Source organism: Crinia signifera, chromosome 4, assembly GCF_055691185.1.
Source record: "Crinia signifera chromosome 4, ASM5569118v1, whole genome shotgun sequence".
In the NCBI taxonomy this organism is placed as follows: domain Eukaryota; kingdom Metazoa; phylum Chordata; class Amphibia; order Anura; family Myobatrachidae; genus Crinia; species Crinia signifera.
The window spans coordinates 955,499-979,766 of record NC_139220.1 but is presented as its reverse complement, the minus strand read 5'-3'; the positions used below and the strand labels follow the sequence as shown (position 1 = coordinate 979,766).

Here is a 24,268-nt window from a genome sequence, read left to right as displayed (position 1 = left end):
CTAATTAACCAGCATAATGGTGACACAATAATCGGGGCACAGGCAGATCGGAGTCACTAAATCTGTGAGTCACAAACTGCGTGGCTAGGCACCTGGGGTACCCAGAGGCTCTTCTACGGTTGCCTCGGGTGGGACTGCCGGCATTGTGGTTGTGTCAGAGTATTGTACTTAGTGCTTTGATTGTCGCTAATTAGATTGTTGTTCTGTATCTGTCTGTATTTTGTCCATCACCATTTGGGTGGGGATTCTGTCAATAGGTATTTCATCCATTGGAAACATATCTACATACACATATCATAATATATATATATAATATATATATATATATATATATATATAATATATATATATATATATATATATATATATATATATATATATATATATATATATATATATATATATATATATATATATATATATATATATATATATATATATATATATATATATATATCGGGCAGTACGGATGGTGTAATGGTTAGCATTACTGCCTCACAGCACTGAGGTCATGGGTTCAATACCCACCATTGCCCTAACTGTGCGGAGTTTGTATATTCTCCCCGTACTTGCGTGGGTTTCCTCCGGGTACTCCGGTTTCCTCCCACAATCCAAAAATATACTGCTAGGCTAATTTGGCTCCCAACAAAATTAACCCTAGAATGTCTGTGTGTGCGTGTGCATGTGGTAGGGAATATAGATTGTAAGCTCCACTGGGGCAGGGACTGATGTGAATGGTCAAATATTCTCTGTAAAGCGCTGCGGAATCTGTGTGCGCTATATAAGAAACTGCTAATAAATAAATAAATAAATATATATATATATATACATACATACATACACAGGTCGAGTATCCCGTATCCGAATATCCGTTATCCGAATTATTCCGAAAACCAGACATTTCAGAAAGTGAAATATTTTTTTTTTTTTTGCTAAAAACTCACTGGGGACATTTGTAACAGCATCACTGGGGACATGATATGTAACTGGCACTATATATGTGCAAGACAATGATTGCTTGGCATTCAAATTCAGTGCTGAGATAGTACACACATTTTGTTTCACGTTTTGAAACCTTGTTTTTTGAACAAATAAAATATATTTGTGTGTATTTTATGTGGTAATAAAATATATTTGTGTGTATATTATGTGTTTATACAGCATAAATGCAAGATACTTCAAAATACATCATTGAAATATTAAAATATTCCGAAATACGGAATAATCCGTTATCCAAAATTCTCCTGGTCCCGAGCATTTTGGATACGGGATACTCAACCTGTATATATATATATATATACACACACACACATATACATACACACGCACACATACATAAATACATATACACACATATATATATATACATACATATACATACACACACATATATATACACACACTACCGTTCAAAAGTTTGGGGTCACCCAGACAATTTAGTGTTTTACATGATAACTAACCTGATATCTCTATCGCTGTTGAGAAGATGACAATCTCTCCTACCCTACAAGCTTGCTGCCTAGGTGTTATCCTTGACTCAGAACTTTCCTTTGTACCCCACATTCAATCTGTCTCAAAATCATGCCACATGCACCTAAAAAACATATTTAAAATTCGCCCTTACCTTACACAAGACACTGCAAAAACTCTAATCCGTGCTCTCATCATCTCACGCATTGATTATTGGGATAGTCTCCTTATTGGCCTTCCCCAATACAGACTCTCACCACTACAGTCCATCATGAATGCAGCTGCGAGGCTAATCTTCCTAGCCAGACATTCATCATCTGCAAAGCTACTCTGTCAGTCACTTCATTGGTTACCTGTATTCTACCGTACTCAATGCAAAATTATTTTACTTACACACAAAGCCATAAACCAAACTACACCAACATACATATCTTCTCTTATCTCAAAATATCATCCAACACGACCTCTACGCTCCTTCCAAGATCTGTGTCTCTCATTCACACTCATTACTCGCTCCCATTCCTGACTGCAGGACTTTCTTCGGGCTGCACCCACTCTGTGGAATGCCCTCCCAAGCACAATAAGACTCTCCTCCAGTCTCCAAACCTATAAGCGTTCCCTAAACACTCATCTCTTCAGGCAAGCTTATCAAGTTCCAGAACCAGTCATAGAACCTTGCATTCTGGTGGAATCGATGCAATAAAGAATACAGTACCTATCCTTATGTATCAATGCCTATTTCCCTGTAGATTGTAAGCTTGCGATCAGGGCCCTCCTCAGTGGCAAACGCAGGATTTTCAGAAGGGGGTTTCCAGAGGGGCGGAGCAAAGCACGGAGATGGACACTTAGGTGACCCAGTATATGTCGGGTCAGTTAAAGTATTATAGATAGACCAAATGTATATAAATAATAATAATACAATATATATATATATATATACATACATATATATATATATATATATATATATATATATATATATATATATATACACATACATACAGGGGCATCAACAGCAGTGTAGACCCCTGGGCATAACAATGTATTGGGGCACTTACCGATCCTCCAGCGGTAGGGGTGGGGGAAGCTTTGCCCCGGGTGGTAGGGTGTATTATATCAACTGCTCAGCATGTAGGGCCTGGATCAGTAATTTCCACTAATTACCCCTTTACTGCACAGATGGTGGGAGATGGGGTGGGAGAAGGGGGCATTGGGATGAATGAAAGGGCCCTGATACATAACTTCCAGGGTGGTAGAAGATGTTTAATACGCAGAGGAGGGGTGTATAGTGGAGTGGGCTTATTATTCATAATTTTCTGGTGGGAAGACAGCTTGCTTGACTGCAGATATCTCCAGTTCCCAGAAATAGATTTCTTAGATTTTAATGGAATTAAACACTAGAGAATCCCACCTACCAAATTGTATTGGGGACTAGGGGATGAGAGTTCAGGAGGCAGAGCAATATGCCAACGAGAATATAAAACTACATACCAGGTGTGTGGAGCTGGAGCAGTAACCAGCTGCTGGAAGGCTGATATCTCTGATTTTGGGAACAGTAGAGAGAAGCTACCAGTGTCCATCAAAGGGGGAGAGTCTCAGCTTTTGGAATATACCCTCAAAAATACTCTAAGTCAGACAGAACCTGAAATATCTGACTGGGAAGAGCAATTAATAGGCTTGGATGGGGACCACTGCTTTGAAGTCGGATATCTCCGGTTCCCAAGGGCCGATTTTTAAAATTCTTATACCCATGGAAAGAGGGGACCCTCAGCTTTCAGCATAGGGTCCTTAGACTCCTGGGGGGGGTTCTGGGTACTCAGAAACCCCCCCCCCTGCGTGCGCTACTGCTCCTACATTTTGACTGTCTGTAAATACCCTGTTTTGTTGTATCACTGTCCCCTTTGTAAAGCGCAACGGAATATGCTGCGCTATATACAAAACTGTTAATAAATAAATAATAAATAACTGACTTCTTTATCAGATGAGTTGCAGAATGAATAGAACATTGGAAGATTCAAAATAATTTTTAGGTACTTGTTTCCTAGCACGGCCACAACGATCATAATCGCGGTCATCGGGAGTAAAATCGGGGCCATCGCGGCCGCTAAAAAATTGGGTGCGATGGGCCAGACGCGATGCCCGCGATTTCCCCATAGAGAACAATGTTAAATGCCTCAATTTACCCGCGATGACCACGATTTCCCATAGGAAACAATGTGAAATGGCTCAATTTAGCCAAATTATCATAGGAACAATAGTAAATGGGCCAAAAACACCCCTGAACATTGAAATGTCCCCCCAAAAGTAGTTGACGCCACCCCGCCATCAACGTGAACCCGAAGCGTGGCGAGCGCAGCGAGCCCGCGAGGGGCGGCGGTACGCGTCCTCCGACCTTTTCATGCCCTACTATCCACTAGGGCGTGGAGTGAGAATAGAATAGAGTGGCGAGCGTAGCGAGCCACCGAGCCCAAAGCGTGGCGAGCGCAGCGAGCCCCGCAGACACCTTCACAGTTATACGCGTCCCCTCGCGGGCTTCCCAGGTGTCCATGGCGACGCGGACACCTGGGAAGCCCGCGAAGGGACACGTTTACCTGTGAAGGTATCCGCTGCGCTCGCCACGCTTCGGGCTCGGTGGCTCGCTGCGCTCGCCACACTATTCTATTCTCACTCCACGCCCTAGTGGATAGTAGGGCATGAAAAGATCGGAGGACGCGTACCGCCGCCCCTCGCGGGCTCGCCACGCTCGCCACGCTTCGGGTTCACGTTGATGGCGGGGTGGCGTCAACTACTTTTGGGGGGACATTTCAATGTTCAGGGGTGTTTTTGGCCCATTTACTATTGTTCCTATGCTGATTTGGGTAAATTGATCCATTTAACATTGTTTCCTATGGGAAATCGTGGTCATCGCGGGTAAATTGAGGCATTTAACATTGTTCCCTATGGGGAAATCGGGGGCATCGCGTCTGGACCATTTAAGCATTTTTAGGTGCACACGACGCGACCGACCCGATTTTTCACTGTTTTCAATGCATTTCAATGGAAAAATCGGGGGCATCGCATCGGTCGCGTCGCAGGCCACTCAAATTACCCCCGATGGCCAAGATTTGTGGCCGTGCTAGGAAACAAGTACCAATTTTTATTTGAAATAAATTACAGCATTGCAGACCTTCGGCATTCTGTAATTTGTTGGGGTAATCTGAAGAATTTCCACCCCACGCTTCCTGAAGATCCTCCCACAAGCTGGATTGGCTTCATGGGCACTTATTGCGTACCATACGGTCACGCTGTTCCCACATCAGCTCAATGGGGGTGAGATCTGGTGAACGCTCTGGCCACTGCATTACAGACACAATACTAGCTGCCTGCTTCTTCCCTAAATAGCTCTTGCATCATTGGGAGGTGTGCACTGGGTCATTGTCCTGTTGGAGGAGGAAATTGGCTCCAATCAGGCGCTGTCCCCAGGGTATAGCATTGCAAAATGGAGTGATAGCCCTTCCTTATGCAAAATCCCTATTACCTTGTACAAATCCCCCACTGCCCAGCACCAAAGCAGCCGCAGACCATCACATTACCTCCACCATGCTGACAGAGGGAGTCAGGATCTTCCAGCATCTGTTGCCTTGTTCTGCGTCTCACAAATGTTCTTCTGTGTGATCCAAACACCTCAAACTTCCATTTGTCTGTCCATAACACTATTCCAATCTTCATCTGTGCAATGTCTACGTTCTTTTGCCCATATTAATCTTTACCTTTTATTGGCCAGTCTCAGATACGGCTTTTTCTTTGTCACTTTGCCTAGAAAGCCGGCACCCCGGAGTCACCCCTTCACTGTAGACTTTGACACTGGCGTTTTGAGGGTACCATTTAATTTAGCTGTGGACCTGTGAGGCATCTATTTCTCCCACTTTTCTTTCTACTCTGGTTAGAGCCTATTTGTGCTGTTCTCTGAAGGGAGTTGTACACACCATTGTACGAAATGTTCAGTTTCTTGGCAAAGAACAAGAATAGACTTTTCAAATGAAAGTTATTTTTTCCTGCCCCTTTTGAGAGTATAATCGAACCCACAAATGTGATGCTCCAGATACTCCACTAGCTCAAAGTGGATGCAGGAAATGGGCCTCTTTACACCTATGTAGATATGTCTTTAAATACCAAACATTTGCAGCTAGTATAGTCATTTACCACATTAACAATGTATAGAGTATTTTTGATTTATGTAATGTTTTCTTTTTTGAAAGAAACACAGTGCTTTTTCTTTAAAAAATAAGGACATTTTTAAGTGACACCAACATTTTGAATGGTAGTGTAGAGACACACACACAAACACACACATATATCCACAGTAGGTCACATTTTCATCTAATCTTAAAGGTAACGGTTGGGTGTCTCCCACGGTATCAAAGACAGGTATCCAAATATATAAATAAAAAAGGGCAGGCACTTACTGCACATAAAACTTAACCATAAATGTATTTCAAAACATTAATATATAGCGTTCCTCTTATCTCGTCATTGCAACAAACATATCCAAGGTCCAAAAGGCATTTTTGGCCTTTGGACCTTGAATATGTTTGCACCAATGTGATGGTTGGCTTAGGAACAAAAGGAAGACATATGAGGAATGTTATATATTAGTCCACGGTCAACACATACAGTATATGTTCACATATATTGAGACCGGCACTCAAACCCTCCTATCGACAACTGGCCCTGGCGCCTACCATGGAACACTCTGCGGTGTTCAATAATATGTACGATGTCAGAGGCACTCACGGGACTTATATGGATAAGAAATCAGGCGTGGGACGCCACAGCTGTGATCAACGTTACAGTTTATTCAACTTTTGTCAGGATGACGACAGTTGAATAAACTGAAGGTGCCACACACTGATCACGCTGTTCTCCCGCAGGTGCCACACACTGATCGCGCTGTTATCCCGCAGACGCCACACACTGATCGCGCTGTTCTCCCGCAGGTGCCACACACTGATCGCACTGTTATCCCGCAGACGCCACACACTGATCGCGCTGTTCTCCCGCAGGTGCCACACACTGATCGCGCTATTATCCCGCAGACGCCACACACTGATCGCGCTGTTCTCCCGCAGACGCCACACACTGATCGCGCTGTTCTCCCGCAGACGCCACACACTGATCGCGCTGTTATCCCGCAGACGCCACACACTGATCGCGCTGTTATCCCGCAGACACCACACACTGATCACGCTGTTATCCGGCAGGCGCCACACACTGATCGCGCTGTTCTCCCGCAGGCGCCACACACTGATCGCGCTGTTCTCCCGCAGACGCCACACACTGATCGCGCTGTTCTCCCGCAGACGCCACACACTGATCGCGCTGTTCTCCCGCAGACGCCACACACTGATCGCGCTGTTATCCCGCAGACGCCACACACTGATCGCGCTGTTCTCCCGCAGACGCCACACACTGATCGCGCTGTTCTCCCGCAGACGACACACACTGATCGCGCTGTTCTCCCGCAGACGACACACACTGATCGCGCTGTTATCCCGCAGACGCCACACACTGCTCACGCTGTTATCCCGCAGGTGCCTCACGCTGTTATCGCGCAGGTGCCACACACTGATCGTGCTGTTATCCCGCAGACGCCACACATTGATCGTGCTGTTATCCCGCAGACGCCACACACTGATCGTGCTGTTATCCCGCAGACGCCACACACTGATCGCATTGTTATCCCGCAGGTGCCACACACTGATCACGCTGTTATCCCGCAGGTGCCACACACTGATCACGCTGTTATCCCGCAGGTGCCACACACTGATCGCGCTGTTATCCCGCAGACGCCACACACTGATCGCGCTGTTCTCCCGCAGGTGCCACACACTGATCGCGCTATTATCCCGCAGACGCCACACACTGATCGCGCTGTTCTCCCGCAGACGCCACACACTGATCGCGCTGTTCTCCCGCAGACGCCACACACTGATCGCGCTGTTATCCCGCAGACGCCACACACTGATCGCGCTGTTATCCCGCAGACACCACACACTGATCACGCTGTTATCCGGCAGGCGCCACACACTGATCGCGCTGTTCTCCCGCAGGCGCCACACACTGATCGCGCTGTTCTCCCGCAGACGCCACACACTGATCGCGCTGTTCTCCCGCAGACGCCACACACTGATCGCGCTGTTCTCCCGCAGACGCCACACACTGATCGCGCTGTTATCCCGCAGACGCCACACACTGATCGCGCTGTTCTCCCGCAGACGCCACACACTGATCGCGCTGTTCTCCCGCAGACGACACACACTGATCGCGCTGTTATCCCGCAGACGCCACACACTGCTCACGCTGTTATCCCGCAGGTGCCTCACGCTGTTATCGCGCAGGTGCCACACACTGATCGTGCTGTTATCCCGCAGACGCCACACATTGATCGTGCTGTTATCCCGCAGACGCCACACACTGATCGTGCTGTTATCCCGCAGACGCCACACACTGATCGCATTGTTATCCCGCAGGTGCCACACACTGATCACGCTGTTATCCCGCAGGTGCCACACACTGATCACGCTGTTATCCAGCAGGTGCCACACACTGATCGCGCTGTTATCCCGCAGACGCCACACACTGATCACGCTGTTATCCCGCAGGTGCCACACACTGATCACGCTGTTATCCCGCAGGTGCCACACACTGATCACGCTGTTATCCCGCAGGTGCCACACACTGATCACGCTGTTATCCCGCAGGTGCCACACAGTAATCATGCTGTTATCCCGCAGGTGCTACACACTGATCACGCTGTTATCCCGCAGGTGCCACACACTGATCGCGCTGTTATCCCACAGGCGCCACACACTGATCATGCTGTTATCCCACAGGCGCCACACACTGATCGCGCTGTTATCCCACAGGTGCCACACACTGATCACGCTGTTATCCCGCAGGTGCCACACACTGATCACGCTGTTATCATGTAGGCACCAGGGAGAGGGCATTACCTCTACAATGTCATCTTTCTGCACGGACAGCTCATTGAGGTTCCTGGCCACAAAGTCATACTTGCATATGGCATATTTCTTGGCTTTGCTCTCTGCCTCAGGGTTCCTGTGGTGGAGAGAATACATACAAGTCAGTGGGTACTCTGAATAAATGGCTCAGTGATTCTGCTGCACCAGACCTACGGCGAACAGACCCCGGTACTGACCTACGGGGACCAAACCCCGGACCTGACCTACGGGGACCAGACCCCGGACCTGACCTACGGGGACCTGACCTACGGGGACCAGACCCCGGACCTGACCTATGGGGACCAGACCTGACCTACGGCAACCAGAGCCCAGACCTGACCTACAGCAACCAGACCCCAGACCTGACCTACGGCGACCAGACCCCAGAGCTGACCTACGGCGACCAGACCCCAGGGCTGACCTACGGCGACCAGACCCCAGACCTGACCTACGGCAACCAGACCCCAGACCTGACCTACGGCGACCAGACGCCAGACCTGACCTACGGCGACCAGACCCCAGACCTGACCTACGGCGACCAGACCCCAGATCTAACCTACGGCGACCAGACGCCAGACCTGACCTATGGAAACCCCAGACCTGACCTACGGCGACCAGACCTACGGCGACCAGACCCCAGATCTAACCTATGGCGACCAGACCCCAGACCTGACCTATGGGGACCAGACCTGACCTACGGCAACCAGACCCCAGACCTGACCTACGGTGACCAGAACCCAGACCTAACCTACGGCGACCAGACCCCAGACCTGACCTATGGGGACCAGACCTGAAATACGGCGACCAGACCCCAGACCTGACCTACGGCGACCAGACCCCAGACTTGACCTACGGCGACCAGACCCCAGACCTGACCTATGGGGACCAGACCTGACCTACGGGGACCAGACCCTGGACCTGACCTACGGTGACCAGCCCCCGGACCTGACCTACAGGGACCAGCCCCCAAACCTGACCTATGGGGACCAGACCCCGGACCTGACCTACGGGGCCCAGACCCCGGACCTGACCTACGGGGACCAGTCCTACGGCGACCAGACCCCAGACCTGACCTATGGGGACCAGACCTGACCTACAGCAACCAGACCCCAGACCTGACCTTCGGCAGCCAGACCCCAGACCTGACCTACGGCGACCAGACCCCAGACCTGACCTACGGCGACCAGACCCCAGACCTGACCTATGGGGACCAGACCTGACCTACGGCAACCAGACCCCAGACCTGACCTACAGCGACCAGACCCCAGACCTGACCTACGGCGACCAGACCCCAGACCTAACCTACGGCGACCAGACCCCAGAACTGACCTACGGCGACCAGACCCCAAACCTGACCTACGGCGACCAGACCCCAGACCTGACCTACGGCGACCAGACCCCAGACCTGACCTACGGCGACCAGACCCCAGACCTGACCTACGGCGACCAGACCCCAGAACTGACCTACGGCGACCAGACCCCAGACCTGACCTACGGCGACCAGACCCCGAGACCTGACCTACGGCGACCAGACCCCAGACCTGAACTACGGTGATCAGACCCAAGACCTGACCTACGGCGACCAGACCCCAGACCTAACCTACGGCGACCAGACCCCAGACCTGACCTACGGCGACCAGACCCCAGACCTGACCTATGGCGACCAGACCCCAGACCTGACCTACGGTGACCAGACCCCAGACCTGACCTACGGTGACCAGACCCCAGACCTGACCTACGGCGACCAGACCCCAGACCTGACCTACGGCGACCAGACCCCAGACCTGACCTACGGTGACCAGACCCCAGACCTCACCTACGGCGACCAGACCCCGGACCTGACCTATGGAAACCCCAGACCTGACCTACGGCGACCAGACCCCAAACCTGACCTACGGCGACCAGACCCCAGACCTGACCTACGGCGACCAGACCCCAGACCTGACCTACGGCGACCAGACCCCAGACCTGACCTACGGCGACCAGACCCCAGAACTGACCTACGGCGACCAGACCCCAGACCTGACCTACGGCGACCAGACCCCAGACCTGACCTACGGCGACCAGACCCCAGAACTGACCTACGGCGACCAGACCCCAGAACTGACCTACGGCGACCAGACCCCAGAACTGACCTATGGAAATCCCAGACCTGACCTACGGCGACCAGACCCCAGAACTGACCTACGGCGACCAGACCCCAGACCTGACCTACGGCGACCAGACCCCGAGACCTGACCTACGGCGACCAGACCCCAGACCTGAACTACGGTGATCAGACCCAAGACCTGACCTACGGCGACCAGACCCCAGACCTAACCTACGGCGACCAGACCCCAGACCTGACCTACGGCGACCAGACCCCAGACCTGACCTATGGCGACCAGACCCCAGACCTGACCTACGGTGACCAGACCCCAGACCTGACCTACGGTGACCAGACCCCAGACCTGACCTACGGCGACCAGACCCCAAACCTGACCTACGGCGACCAGACCCCAGACCTGACCTACGGCGACCAGACCCCAGACCTGACCTACGGTGACCAGACCCCAGACCTCACCTACGGCGACCAGACCCCGGACCTGACCTATGGAAACCCCAGACCTGACCTACGGCGACCAGACCCCAAACCTGACCTACGGCGACCAGACCCCAGACCTGACCTACGGCGACCAGACCCCAGAACTGACCTACGGCGACCAGACCCCAAAACTGACCTACGGCAACCAGACCCCAGAACTGACCTATGGAAATCCCAGACCTGACCTACGGCGACCAGACCCCAGACCTGACCTACGGCGACCAGACCCCAGACCTGACCTACGGCGACCAGACCCCAGACCTGACCTACAGCGACCAGACCCCAAAACTGACCTACGGCGACCAGACCCCAGAACTGACCTATGGAAATCCCAGACCTGACCTACGGCGACCAGACCCCAGACCTGACCTACGGCGACCAGACCCCAGACCTGACCTACGGCGACCAGAACCCAGAACTGACCTATGGCGACCACACCCCAGACCTGACCTACGGCGACCAGACCCCAGACCTGACCTATGGCGACCAGACCCCAGACCTGACCTACGGCGACCAGACATTTACATTTTGATTGACTCATTATCTATACCCCGAGCGCTTAGTGGTAATTTTCTCCATTTCTCCACCACAGCTGGGGCCTGATTCCCATCACAAAAACGCCGGCAGTTACAGTGTAGTGATCCGTGTCCCAGTGCGGCCACTTAGATTACGGCTTAGGTATATGCCACATTAGTGGTGACACACAACATATTAGACAGGTTAGTGAAACCATATACACAGAATATCAGGGCTCAGTCAGAGCTGGACGCTATCGCACAGCCGATGCTTCTTTAAAATACACAAAGGCCGTAAAAGGCGACTTAAGTAACAAGATGGCCACTGCCGGCTTCTGTGATCCGCTGCAATGTCTGATGACTCAGGATGTGCTGCAGAATCACACATTGGAGGACGGGCATGGCCAATGGCAGTGCAGAACCAGATCTGATTATTGAAATTGTTACCACCGCTGAATCAGCCCCATTGTTATATATATTATTGTGGAAATTAAACTGTAAAGCATGATCTATGTAACAGAATATGAAACTAAGGATGGAATTCAAATTAGCCGCTATAATTAGCCATGGGCTAATTGAAGCAGCAGCAGCCTGTAACTGAATAGCAGCAGACATTAAAGGCCAAAGCCTTTATCACCCATGGTAAGTTCTACATCTAACTGAATTCAGTATTGGGTTATCTCTATTTATATTTCACAATGATATATGTTGTATACTCTACTGTATTTTATGGTTTCTGGCTGCTAATGGAACTTTGCTGCCCTACCATGCATTTGCCTAAAGCAGAGGTGGGGAACCATTTTTGTTGCAAGGGCCATTTGTATGGGAAAAAAATCCTTCGGGGGCCATATGTAAAAAAATTACTTACAAATTGTCCTGCTGCAGTCATCCCACGCTCCGGCGACTGCCGCTGAATAAGAATGACAGTCTCCAGCTGCTGTTGATTATGAGGAATCTCGCGAGAACTACCGACCTCTTGTGAAAATTCCCCTGTACTTGACTCCCGGCAAAGCTGCCAGGCAGGTGGGAGGGCCATTCAGACCGCATACGGCCCCCGGGCCTGAGGTTCCCCACCCCTGGCCTAAAGTATGCCCAATGACTACTGTATGTTTGTTTTATGTACCATTATCTTTTCTCAATAAAAACATTACAGTACCGGGGTGACCGGTCCTGGCTGCTACATGACGGGAAAGCAGCATTGGCTGGGACTGAAGCCGATCTTGTCACAGTACCGGGGTGACCGGTCCTGGCTGCTACATGACGGGAAAGCAGCATTGGCTGGGACTGAAGACGATCTGGTCACAGTACCGGGGTGACCGGTCCTGGCTGCTACATGACGGGAAAGCAGCATTGGCTGGGACAGAAGACGATCTGGTCACAGTACCGGGGTGACCGGTCCTGGCTGCTACATGACGGGAAAGCAGCATTGGCTGGGACTGAAGACGATCTGGTCACAGTACCGGGGTGACCGGTCCTGGCTGCTACATGACGGGAAAGCAGCATTGGCTGGGACTGAAGACGATCTGGTCACAGTACCGGGGTGACCGGTCCTGGCTGCTACATGACGGGAAAGCAGCATTGGCTGGGACTGAAGACGATCTGGTCACAGTACCGGGGTGACCGGTCCTGGCTGCTACATGACGGGAAAGCAGCATTGGCTGGGACTGAAGACGATCTGGTCACAGTACCGGGGTGACCGGTCCTGGCTGCTACATGACGGGAAAGCAGCATTGGCTGGGACAGAAGACAATCTGGTCACAGTACCGGGGTGACCGGTCCTGGCTGCTACATGACGGGAAAGCAGCATTGGCTGGGACTGAAGACGATCTGGTCACAGTACAGGGGTGACCGGTCCTGGCTGCTACATGACGGGAAAGCAGCATTGGCTGGGACTGAAGACGATCTGGTCACAGTACCGGGGTGACCGGTCCTGGCTGCTACATGACGGGAAAGCAGCATTGGCTGGGACAGAAGACGATCTGGTCACAGTACCGGGGTGACCGGTCCTGGCTGCTACATGACGGGAAAGCAGCATTGGCTGGGACAGAAGACGATCTGGTCACAGTACCGGGGTGACCGGTCCTGGCTGCTACATGACGGGAAAGCAGCATTGGCTGGGACAGAAGACGATCTGGTCACAGTACCGGGGTGACCGGTCCTGGCTGCTACATGACGGGAAAGCAGCATTGGCTGGGACTGAAGATGATCTGGTCACAGTACCGGGGTGACCGGTCCTGGCTGCTACATGACGGGAAAGCAGCATTGGCTGGGACTGAAGACGATCTGGTCACAGTACCGGGGTGACCCGTCCTGGCTGCTACATGACTGGAAAGCAGCATTGGCTGGGACTGAAGACGATCTGGTCACAGTACCGGGGTGACCGGTCCTGGCTGCTACATGACGGGAAAGCAGCATTGGCTGGGACTGAAGACGATCTGGTCACAGTACCGGGGTGACCGGTCCTGGCTGCTACATGACGGGAAAGCAGCATTGGCTGGGACAGAAGACGATCTGGTCACAGTACCGGGGTGACCGGTCCTGGCTGCTACATGACGGGAAAGCAGCATTGGCTGGGACAGAAGACGATTATCTAAATGTGTCCAGGCGGCAGCACGGGATACAGTCACTAGGACTACACCACTAGGTCGACATGCATGAAGGCCAACAGGGTCATTAGGTCGACAAGGGGAAGGTCAACAGTCAAAAGGTTGACATGGGGGTGTTTTCATTTTCTTTTTGAGCCGACAGGCGGTATTTCATGCCCTACCATCCACTAGGGAGAGAGAATAAAATAGTGTGAAGAATGTAGCGAGGCACCGTGCCCGAAGCATGGTGAGCGCAGCGACACGGGGCACTTTTTAGTGTCCATGTCGACATTATCGACATTCAGGTCAAAGAAAGTGAAAAGCCGCATGACCTTCTGACTGTCGGTCTTCCCCATGAGGACTAATAACCCTGTCTACCTAACCCCATGTCAGCCTACATGCATGCTGACCTAGTGGTGTCGACCTAATGCTGATCGATCAAGTTGCGGTCTATCCATGATCCATATCGGGCAGCAGAGACGATGTTCTGATTCCAGTAAAGAATAGGATACAATTCAGCAAATAGCGAACACCTGGGAACAATGTTACAATTCAGAGCAATTGTAATTATTTCTTTGTGCGCAGGGTAAATACTGGCTGCTTCTGCATGTATCCCACAAACACTGACACTGGGAATTAAGCTGGAATACACACGCTCCAAGCTCCGAGGGATATATTTATTATCAGGTTTTAGAGCAGTTACTTATAAATCACTTAACACTATTTAATGCAGCATTAAAAAATAATAAATGACCCAAATGCATCTACACCCACACTGAGGACAAAAGCCTGCTCCTGAATGTGTAAAAGTGATGGGAAGGGTATCGGCTGCACTACTGCGCGATCAGCTCACCGCGCATGTGTGAACGGCCGTTTCGCTAATGGATATCCTCTCCAAGTAAGTAGAACACGTTCACCATGGCCAAGCTCCACAATAGATAGATTAAGAAATCTCGTGTCCTCCTGGGGGTAAACTAGGAGAGGAGAGGGCCCATGTGCTGGATCTGTCCAGGCCTCATCCTCTCTGGCAGCACAGAAGAAGACATGAACAGATCTCCTGGAAAATAGTGCATGTAATAGCCTTATTACCAAGGGATTTTCATTATTACCCTTTATTTATATGGTGCCGAAAGGGATCCGCAGTGCACACTTAAAGAGTATATAACCCAGGAGACAGTGACTTACAGCTGAATACAATAGAGGACAAGTACAGGGCACATAACCATAGCTACATCAGCAGAGGACACTGACATAAGTATCAGGGAGCAGAGAACAAGGGATCCGCAGCACCCTATTACAGAGTATATAACCCCGGAGACAGTGACTTACAGCTGTATACAATAGAGGACAAGTACAGGACACATAACCATAGCTGCATCAGCAGGCGACACTGACATAAGTATCAGGGGGCAGAGAACAAGGTATCCACAGCACCCTATTACAGAGTACATAACCCAGGAGACAGTGACTTACAGCTCTATACAATAGAGGACAAGTACAGGGAACATAACCATAGCTGCATCAGCAGAGGACACTGACATAAGTATCAGGGGGACAGAGAACAAGGGATCCGCAGCACCCTATTACACAGTATATAACCCAGGAGACAGTGACTTACAGCTGAATACAATAGAGGACAAGTACAGGGCACATAACCATAGCTGCATCAGCAGGGGACACTGACATAAGTATCAGGGCAGAGAACAAGGGATCCGCAGCACCCTATTAAAGAGTATATAACCCAGGAGACAGTGACTTACAGCTGTATACAATAGAGGACAAGTACAAGGTATATAACCATAGCTGCATCAGCAGGCGACACTGACATAAGTATCAGGGGGCAGTGAACAAGGGATCCGCAGCGCCCTATTACACAGTATATAACCCAGGAGACAGTGACTTACAGCTGTATACAATAGAGGACAAGTACATGGCACATAACCATAGCTGTATCAGCAGAGGACACTGACATAAGTATCAGGGGGCAGAGAACAAGGGATCCGCAGCACCCTATTACAGAGTACATAACCCCGGAGACAGTGACTTACAGGTGTATACAATAGAAGACAAGTACAGGGCACATAAGCACAGCTGCATCAGCAGAGGACACCGACATAAGTATCAGGGAGCATAGAACAAGGGATCCGCAGCACCCTATTACAGAGTATATAACCCAGGAGACAGTGACTTACAGCTGCATACAATAGAGGACAAGTACAGGGCACATAACCATAGCTGCATCAGCAGAGGACACTGACATAAGTATCAGGGGGACAGAGAACAAGGGATCCGCAGCACCCTATTACACAGTATATAACCCAGGAGACAGTGACTTACAGCTGAATACAATAGAGGACAAGTACAGGGCACATAACCATAGCTGCATCAGCAGGGGACACTGACATAAGTATCAGGGCAGAGAACAAGGGATCCGCAGCACCCTATTACAGAGTATATAACCCAGGAGACAGTGACTTACAGCTGTATACAATAGAGGACAAGTACATGGCACATAACCATAGCTGTATCAGCAGAGGACACTGACATAAGTATCAGGGGGCAGAGAACAAGGGATCCGCAGCACCCTATTACAGAGTACATAACCCCGGAGACAGTGACTTACAGCTATATACAATAGAGGACAAGTACAGGACACATAACCATAGCTGCATCAGCAGAGGACACTGGCATAAGTATCAGGGGGCAGAGAACAAGGGATCCGCAGCACCCTATTACACAGTATATAACCCAGGAGACTGTGACTTACAGCTGAGTACAATAGAGGACAAGTACAGGACACATAACCATAGCTGCATCAGCAGAGGACACTGACATAAGTATCAGGGGGACAGAGAACAAGGGATCCGCAGCACCCTATTACACAGTATATAACCCAGGAGACAGTGACTTACAGCTGAATACAATAGAGGACAAGTACAGGGCACATAACCATAGCTGCATCAGCAGGGGACACTGACATAAGTATCAGGGCAGAGAACAAGGGATCCGCAGCACCCTATTACAGAGTATTTAAGCCAGGAGACAGTGACTTACAGCTGTATACAATAGAGGACAAGTACATGGCACATAACCACAGCTGTATCAGCAGAGGACACTGACATAAGTATCAGGGGGCAGAGAACAAGGGATCCGCAGCACCCTATTACAGAGTACATAACCCCGGAGACAGTGACTTACAGCTGTATACAATAGAGGACAAGTACAGGACACATAACCATAGCTGCATCAGCAGGGGACACTGACATAAGTATCAGGGGGCAGAGAACAAGGGATCCACAGTGCCCTATTACAGAGTATATAACCCAGGAGACAGTGACTTACAGCTGTATACAATAGAGGACAAGTACATGGCACATAACCATAGCTGTATCAGCAGAGGACACTTAACTAAGTATCAGGGGGCAGAGAACAAGGGATCCGTAGCACCCTATTACAGAGTATATAACCCAGGAGACAGTGACTTACAGGTGTATACAATAGAGGACAAGTACAGGGTATATAACCATAGCTGCATCAGCAAGCGGCACTGACATACTGTAAGTATCAGGGTGCAGAGAACAAGGGATCCACAGAACCCTATTACAGAGTATATAACCCGGGAGACAGTGACTTACAGCTGTATACAATAGAGGACAAGTACAGGGCACATAACCATAGCTGGATCAGCAGAGGACACTGACATAAGTATCGGGGCAGAGAACAAGGGATCCGCAGCACCCTATTACACAGTATATAACCCAGGAGACAGTGACTTAGAGGTGTATACAATAGAAGACAAGTACAGGGCACATAACCACAGCTGCATCAGCAGAGGACACTGACATAAGTATCAGGGAGCATAGAACAAGGGATCTGCAGTGCCCACTTACAGAGTATATACTCAAGGAGACAGTGACTTACAGGTGTATACAATAGAGGACAAGTACAGGACACATAACCATAGCTGCATCAGCAGAGGACACTGACATAAGTATCAGGGAGCATAGAACAAGGGATCCGCAGCACCCTATTACAGAGTATATAACCCAGGAGACAGTGACTTACAGCTGCATACAATAGAGGACAAGAACAGGGCACATAACCATAGCTGCATCAGCAGAGGACACTGGCATAAGTATCAGGGGAAGAGAACAAGGGATCCGCAGCACCCTATTACATAGTATATAACCCAGGAGACAGTGACTTACAGGTGTACACAATAGAAGACAAGTACAGGGCACATAACCACAGCTGCATCAGCAGAGGACACTGACATAAGTATCAGGGGGCAGAGAACAAGGGATCCGCAGCGCCCTATTACACAGTATATAACCCAGGAGACAGTGACTTAGAGGTGTATACAATAGAGGACAAGTACAGGGCACATAACCACAGCTGCATCAGCAGAGGATACTGACATAAGTATCAGGGGGCAGAGAACAAGGGATCCGCAGTGCCCTATTACAGGGTATATAACCCAGGAGACAGTGACTTACAGCTGAGTACAAAAGAGGACAAGAACAGGGCACATAACCATAGCTGCATCAGCAGAGGACACTGACATAAGTATCAGGGAGCAGAGAACAAGGGATCCGCAGCACCCTATTACAAAGTATATAACCCAGGAGACAGTGACTTAGAGGTGTATACAATAGAAGACAAGTACAGGGCACATAACCACAGCTGCATCAGCAGAGGACACTGACATAAGTATCAGGGGGCAGAGAACAAGGGATCCGCAGCACCCTATTACAAAGTATATAACCCAGGAGACAGTGACTTACAGGTGTATACAATAGAAGACAAGTAAAGGGCACATAAGCACAGCTGCATCAGCAGAGGACACCGACATAAGTATCAGGGAGCATAGAACAAGGGATCTGCAGTGCCCACTTACAGAGTATATAACCCAGGAGACAGTGACTTACAGCTGAATACTATAGAGGACAAGTACAGTGCACATAACCATAGCTGCATCAGCAGGTGGCACTGACATAAGTATCAGGGAGCAGAGAACAAGGGATCCGCAGCACCCTATTACAGAGTGTATAACCCAGGAGACAGTGACTGACAGCTGTATACAATAGACAAGTACAGGGTATATAACCATAGCTGCATCAGCAGGCGGCACTGACATAAGTATCAGGGGGCAGAGAACAAGGGATCTGCAGCGCCCTATTACAGAGTATATAACCCAGGAGACAGTGACTTACAGCTGAATACTATAGAGGACAAGTACAGTGCACATAACCATAGCTGCATCAGCAGGTGGCACTGACATAAGTATCAGGGAGCAGAGAACAAGGGATCCGCAGCACCCTATTACAGAGTGTATAACCCAGGAGACAGTGACTGACAGCTGTATACAATAGACAAGTACAGGGTATATAACCATAGCTGCATCAGCAGGCGGCACTGACATAAGTATCAGGGGGCAGAGAACAAGGGATCTGCAGCGCCCTATTACAGAGTATATAACCCAGGAGACAGTGACTTACAGCTGTATACAATAGAGGACAAGTACAGGACACATAACCATAGCTGCATCAGCAGAGGACACTGACATAAGTAACAGGGAGCATAGAACAAGGTATCCGCAGCACCCTATTACAGAGTATATAACCCAGGAGACAGTGACTTACAGCTGCATACAATAGAGGACAAGTACAGGGCACATAACCATAGCTGCATCAGCAGAGGACACTGACATAAGTATCAGGGGGCAGAGAACAAGGGATCCGCAGCGCCCTATTACACAGTATATAACCCAGGAGACAGTGACTTAGAGGTGTATACAATAGAGGACAAGTACAGGGCACATAACCACAGCTGCATCAGCAGAGGATACTGACATAAGTATCAGGGGGCAGAGAACAAGGGATCCGCAGTGCCCTATTACAGGGTATATAACCCAGGAGACAGTGACTTACAGCTGAGTACAAAAGAGGACAGGAACAGGGCAGATAACCATAGCTGCATCAGCAGAGGACACTGACATAAGTATCAGGGCAGAGAACAAGGGATCCGCAGCACCCTATTACAGAGTATATAACCCAGGAGACCGTGACTTACAGCTGTATACAAAAGAGGACAAGTACATGGCACATAACCATAGCTGTATCAGCAGAGGACACTGACATAAGTATCAGGGGGCAGAGAACAAGGGATCCGCAGCACCCTATTACACAGTATATAACCCAGGAGACAGTGACTTACAGCTGAATACAATAGAGGACAAGTACAGGGCACATAACCATAGCTGCATCAGCAGGGGACACTGACATAAGTATCAGGGCAGAGAACAAGGGATCCGCAGCACCCTATTACAGAGTATATAACCCAGGAGACAGTGACTTACAGCTGTATACAATAGAGGACAAGTACATGGCACATAACCATAGCTGTATCAGCAGAGGACACCGACATAAGTATCAGGGAGCATAGAACAAGGGATCCGCAGCACCCTATTACAGAGTATATAACCCAGGAGACAGTGACTTACAGCTGCATACAATAGAGGACAAGTACAGGGCACATAAACATAGCTGCATCAGCAGAGGACACTGACATAAGTATCAGGGGGACAGAGAACAAGGGATCCGCAGCACCCTATTACACAGTATATAACCCAGGAGACAGTGACTTACAGCTGAATACAATAGAGGACAAGTACAGGGCACATAACCATAGCTGCATCAGCAGGGGACACTGACATAAGTATCAGGGCAGAGAACAAGGGATCCGCAGCACCCTATTACAGAGTATATAACCCAGGAGACAGTGACTTACAGCTGTATACAATAGAGGACAAGTACATGGCACATAAGCATAGCTGTATCAGCAGAGGACACTGACATAAGTATCAGGGGGCAGAGAACAAGGGATCCGCAGCACCCTATTACAGAGTACATAACCCCGGAGACAGTGACTTACAGCTGTATACAATAGAGGACAAGTACAGGACACATAACCATAGCTGCATCAGCAGAGGACACTGACATAAGTAACAGGGAGCATAGAACAAGGGATCCGCAGCACCCTATTACAGAGTATATAACCCAGGAGACAGTGACTTACAGCTGCATACAATAGAGGACAAGTACAGGGCACATAACCATAGCTGCATCAGCAGGGGACACTGACATAAGTATCAGGGCAGAGAACAAGGGATCCGCAGCACCCTATTACAGAGTATTTAACCCAGGAGACAGTGACTTACAGCTGTATACAATAGAGGACAAGTACATGGCACATAACCACAGCTGTATCAGCAGAGGACACTGACATAAGTATCAGGGGGCAGAGAACAAGGGATCCGCAGCACCCTATTACAGAGTACATAACCCCGGAGACAGTGACTTACAGCTGTATACAATAGAGGACAAGTGCAGGACACATAACCATAGCTGCATCAGCAGGGGACACTGACATAAGTATCAGGGGGCAGAGAACAAGGGATCCACAGTGCCCTATTACAGAGTATATAACCCAGGAGACAGTGACTTACAGCTGTATACAATAGAGGACAAGTACATGGCACATAACCATAGCTGTATCAGCAGAGGACACTTAACTAAGTATCAGGGGGCAGAGAACAAGGGATCCGTAGCACCCTATTACAGAGTATATAACCCAGGAGACAGTGACTTACAGGTGTATACAATAGAGGACAAGTACAGGGTATATAACCATAGCTGCATCAGCAAGCGGCACTGACATACTGTAAGTATCAGGGTGCAGAGAACAAGGGATCCGCAGCACCCTATTACACAGTATATAACCCAGGAGACAGTGACTTAGAGGTGTATACAATAGAAGACAAGTACAGGGCACATAACCACAGCTGCGTAAGCAGAGGACACTGACATAAGTATCAGGGAGCATAGAACAAGGGATCTGCAGTGCCCACTTACAGAGTATATACTCAAGGAGACAGTGACTTACAGGTGTATACAATAGAGGACAAGTACAGGACACATAACCATAGCTGCATCAGCAGAGGACACTGACATAAGTATCAGGGAGCATAGAACAAGGGATCCGCAGCACCCTATTACAGAGTATATAACCCAGGAGACAGTGACTTACAGCTGCATACAATAGAGGACAAGAACAGGGCACATAACCATAGCTGCATCAGCAGAGGACACTGGCATAAGTATCAGGGGAAGAGAACAAGGGATCCGCAGCAGCCTATTACAAAGTATATAACCCAGGAGACAGTGACTTACAGGTGTATACAATAGAAGACAAGTACAGGGCACATAAGCACAGCTGCATCAGCAGAGGACACCGACATAAGTATCAGGGAGCATAGAACAAGGGATCTGCAGTGCCCACTTACAGAGTATATAACCCAGGAGACAGTGACTTACAGCTGAATACTATAGAGGACAAGTACAGGGCACATAACCATAGCTGCATCAGCAGGTGGCACTGACATAAGTATCAGGGAGCAGAGAACAAGGGATCCGCAGCACCCTATTACAGAGTGTATAACCCAGGAGACAGTGACTGACAGCTGTATACAATAGACAAGTACAGGGTATATAACCATAGCTGCATCAGCAGGCGGCACTGACATAAGTATCAGGGGGCAGAGAACAAGGGATCTGCAGCGCCCTATTACAGAGTATATAACCCAGGAGACAGTGACTTACAGCTGTATACAATAGAGGACAAGTTCAGGGCACATAACCACAGCTGCATCAGCAGGGAACACTGACATAAGTATCAGGGGTAGAGAACAAGGGATCCGCAGCGCCCTATTACAGGGTATATAACCCAGGAGACAGTGACTTACAGCTGTATACAATAGAGGACAAGTTCAGGGCACATAACCATAGCTGCATCAGCAGAGGGCACTGACATAAGTATCAGGGGGCAGAGCACAAGGGATCCGCAGTGCCCTATTACAGAGTATATAACCCAGGAGACAGTGACTTACAGCTGCATACAATAGAGGACAAGTACAGGGCACATAACCATAGCTGCATCAGCAGAGGACACTGGCATAAGTATCAGGGGGCAGAGAACAAGGGATCCGCAGCACCCTATTACACAGTATATAACCCAGGAGACTGTGACTTACAGCTGAGTACAATAGAGGACAAGTACAGGACACATAACCATAGCTGCATCAGCAGAGGACACTGACATAAGTATCAGGGGGACAGAGAACAAGGGATCCGCAGCACCCTATTACACAGTATATAACCCAGGAGACAGTGACTTACAGCTGAATACAATAGAGGACAAGTACAGGGCACATAACCATAGCTGCATCAGCAGGGGACACTGACATAAGTATCAGGGCAGAGAACAAGGGATCCGCAGCACCCTATTACAGAGTATATAACCCAGGAGACAGTGACTTACAGCTGTATACAATAGAGGACAAGTACATGGCACATAACCATAGCTGTATCAGCAGAGGACACTGACATAAGTATCAGGGGGCAGAGAACAAGGGATCCGCAGCACCCTATTACAGAGTACATAACCCCGGAGACAGTGACTTACAGCTGTATACAATAGAGGACAAGTACAGGACACATAACCATAGCTGCATCAGCAGGCGACACTGTATTAAGTATCAGGGGGCAGAGAACAAGGGATCCGCAGCACCCTATTACAGAGTATATAACCCAGGAGACAGTGATTTACAGCTGTATACAATAGAGGACAAGTACATGGCACATAACCATAGCTGTATCAGCAGAGGACACTGACATAAGTATCAGGGGGCAGAGAACAAGGGATCCGCAGCACCCTATTACAGAGTATATAACCCAGGAGACAGTGATTTACAGCTGTATACAATAGAGGACAAGTACAGGACACATAACCATAGCTGCATCAGCAGGGGACACTGACATAAGTATCAGGCGGCAGAGAACAAGGGATCCGCAGCGCCCTATTACAGAGTATTTAACCCAGGAGACAGTGACTTACAGCTGTATACAATAGAGGACAAGTACATGGCACATAACCATAGCTGTATCAGCAGAGGACACTGACATAAGTATAAGGGGGCAGAGAACAAGGGATCCGCAGCACCCTATTACAGAGTATATAACCCAGGAGACAGTGACTTAGAGGTGTATACAATAG

The 24,268-nt window shown here is 49.4% G+C and overlaps 1 protein-coding gene across 4 annotated transcripts in view; it reads right to left on the bottom strand.

Annotated features, from left to right (window-relative positions):
• The window catches only part of EPS8 (EGFR pathway substrate 8, signaling adaptor), a 211,782-nt gene that overhangs the window by 42,652 nt on the left and 144,862 nt on the right, over positions 1-24,268 (bottom strand). For all 4 annotated transcript variants that reach the window (XM_083180717.1, XM_083180715.1, XM_083180718.1 and 1 more), the window contains one exon: positions 8,463-8,568. In XM_083180717.1, the coding sequence (XP_083036843.1) occupies positions 8,463-8,568 (106 nt within the window). The remainder of the gene's footprint in view (positions 1-8,462; positions 8,569-24,268) is intronic.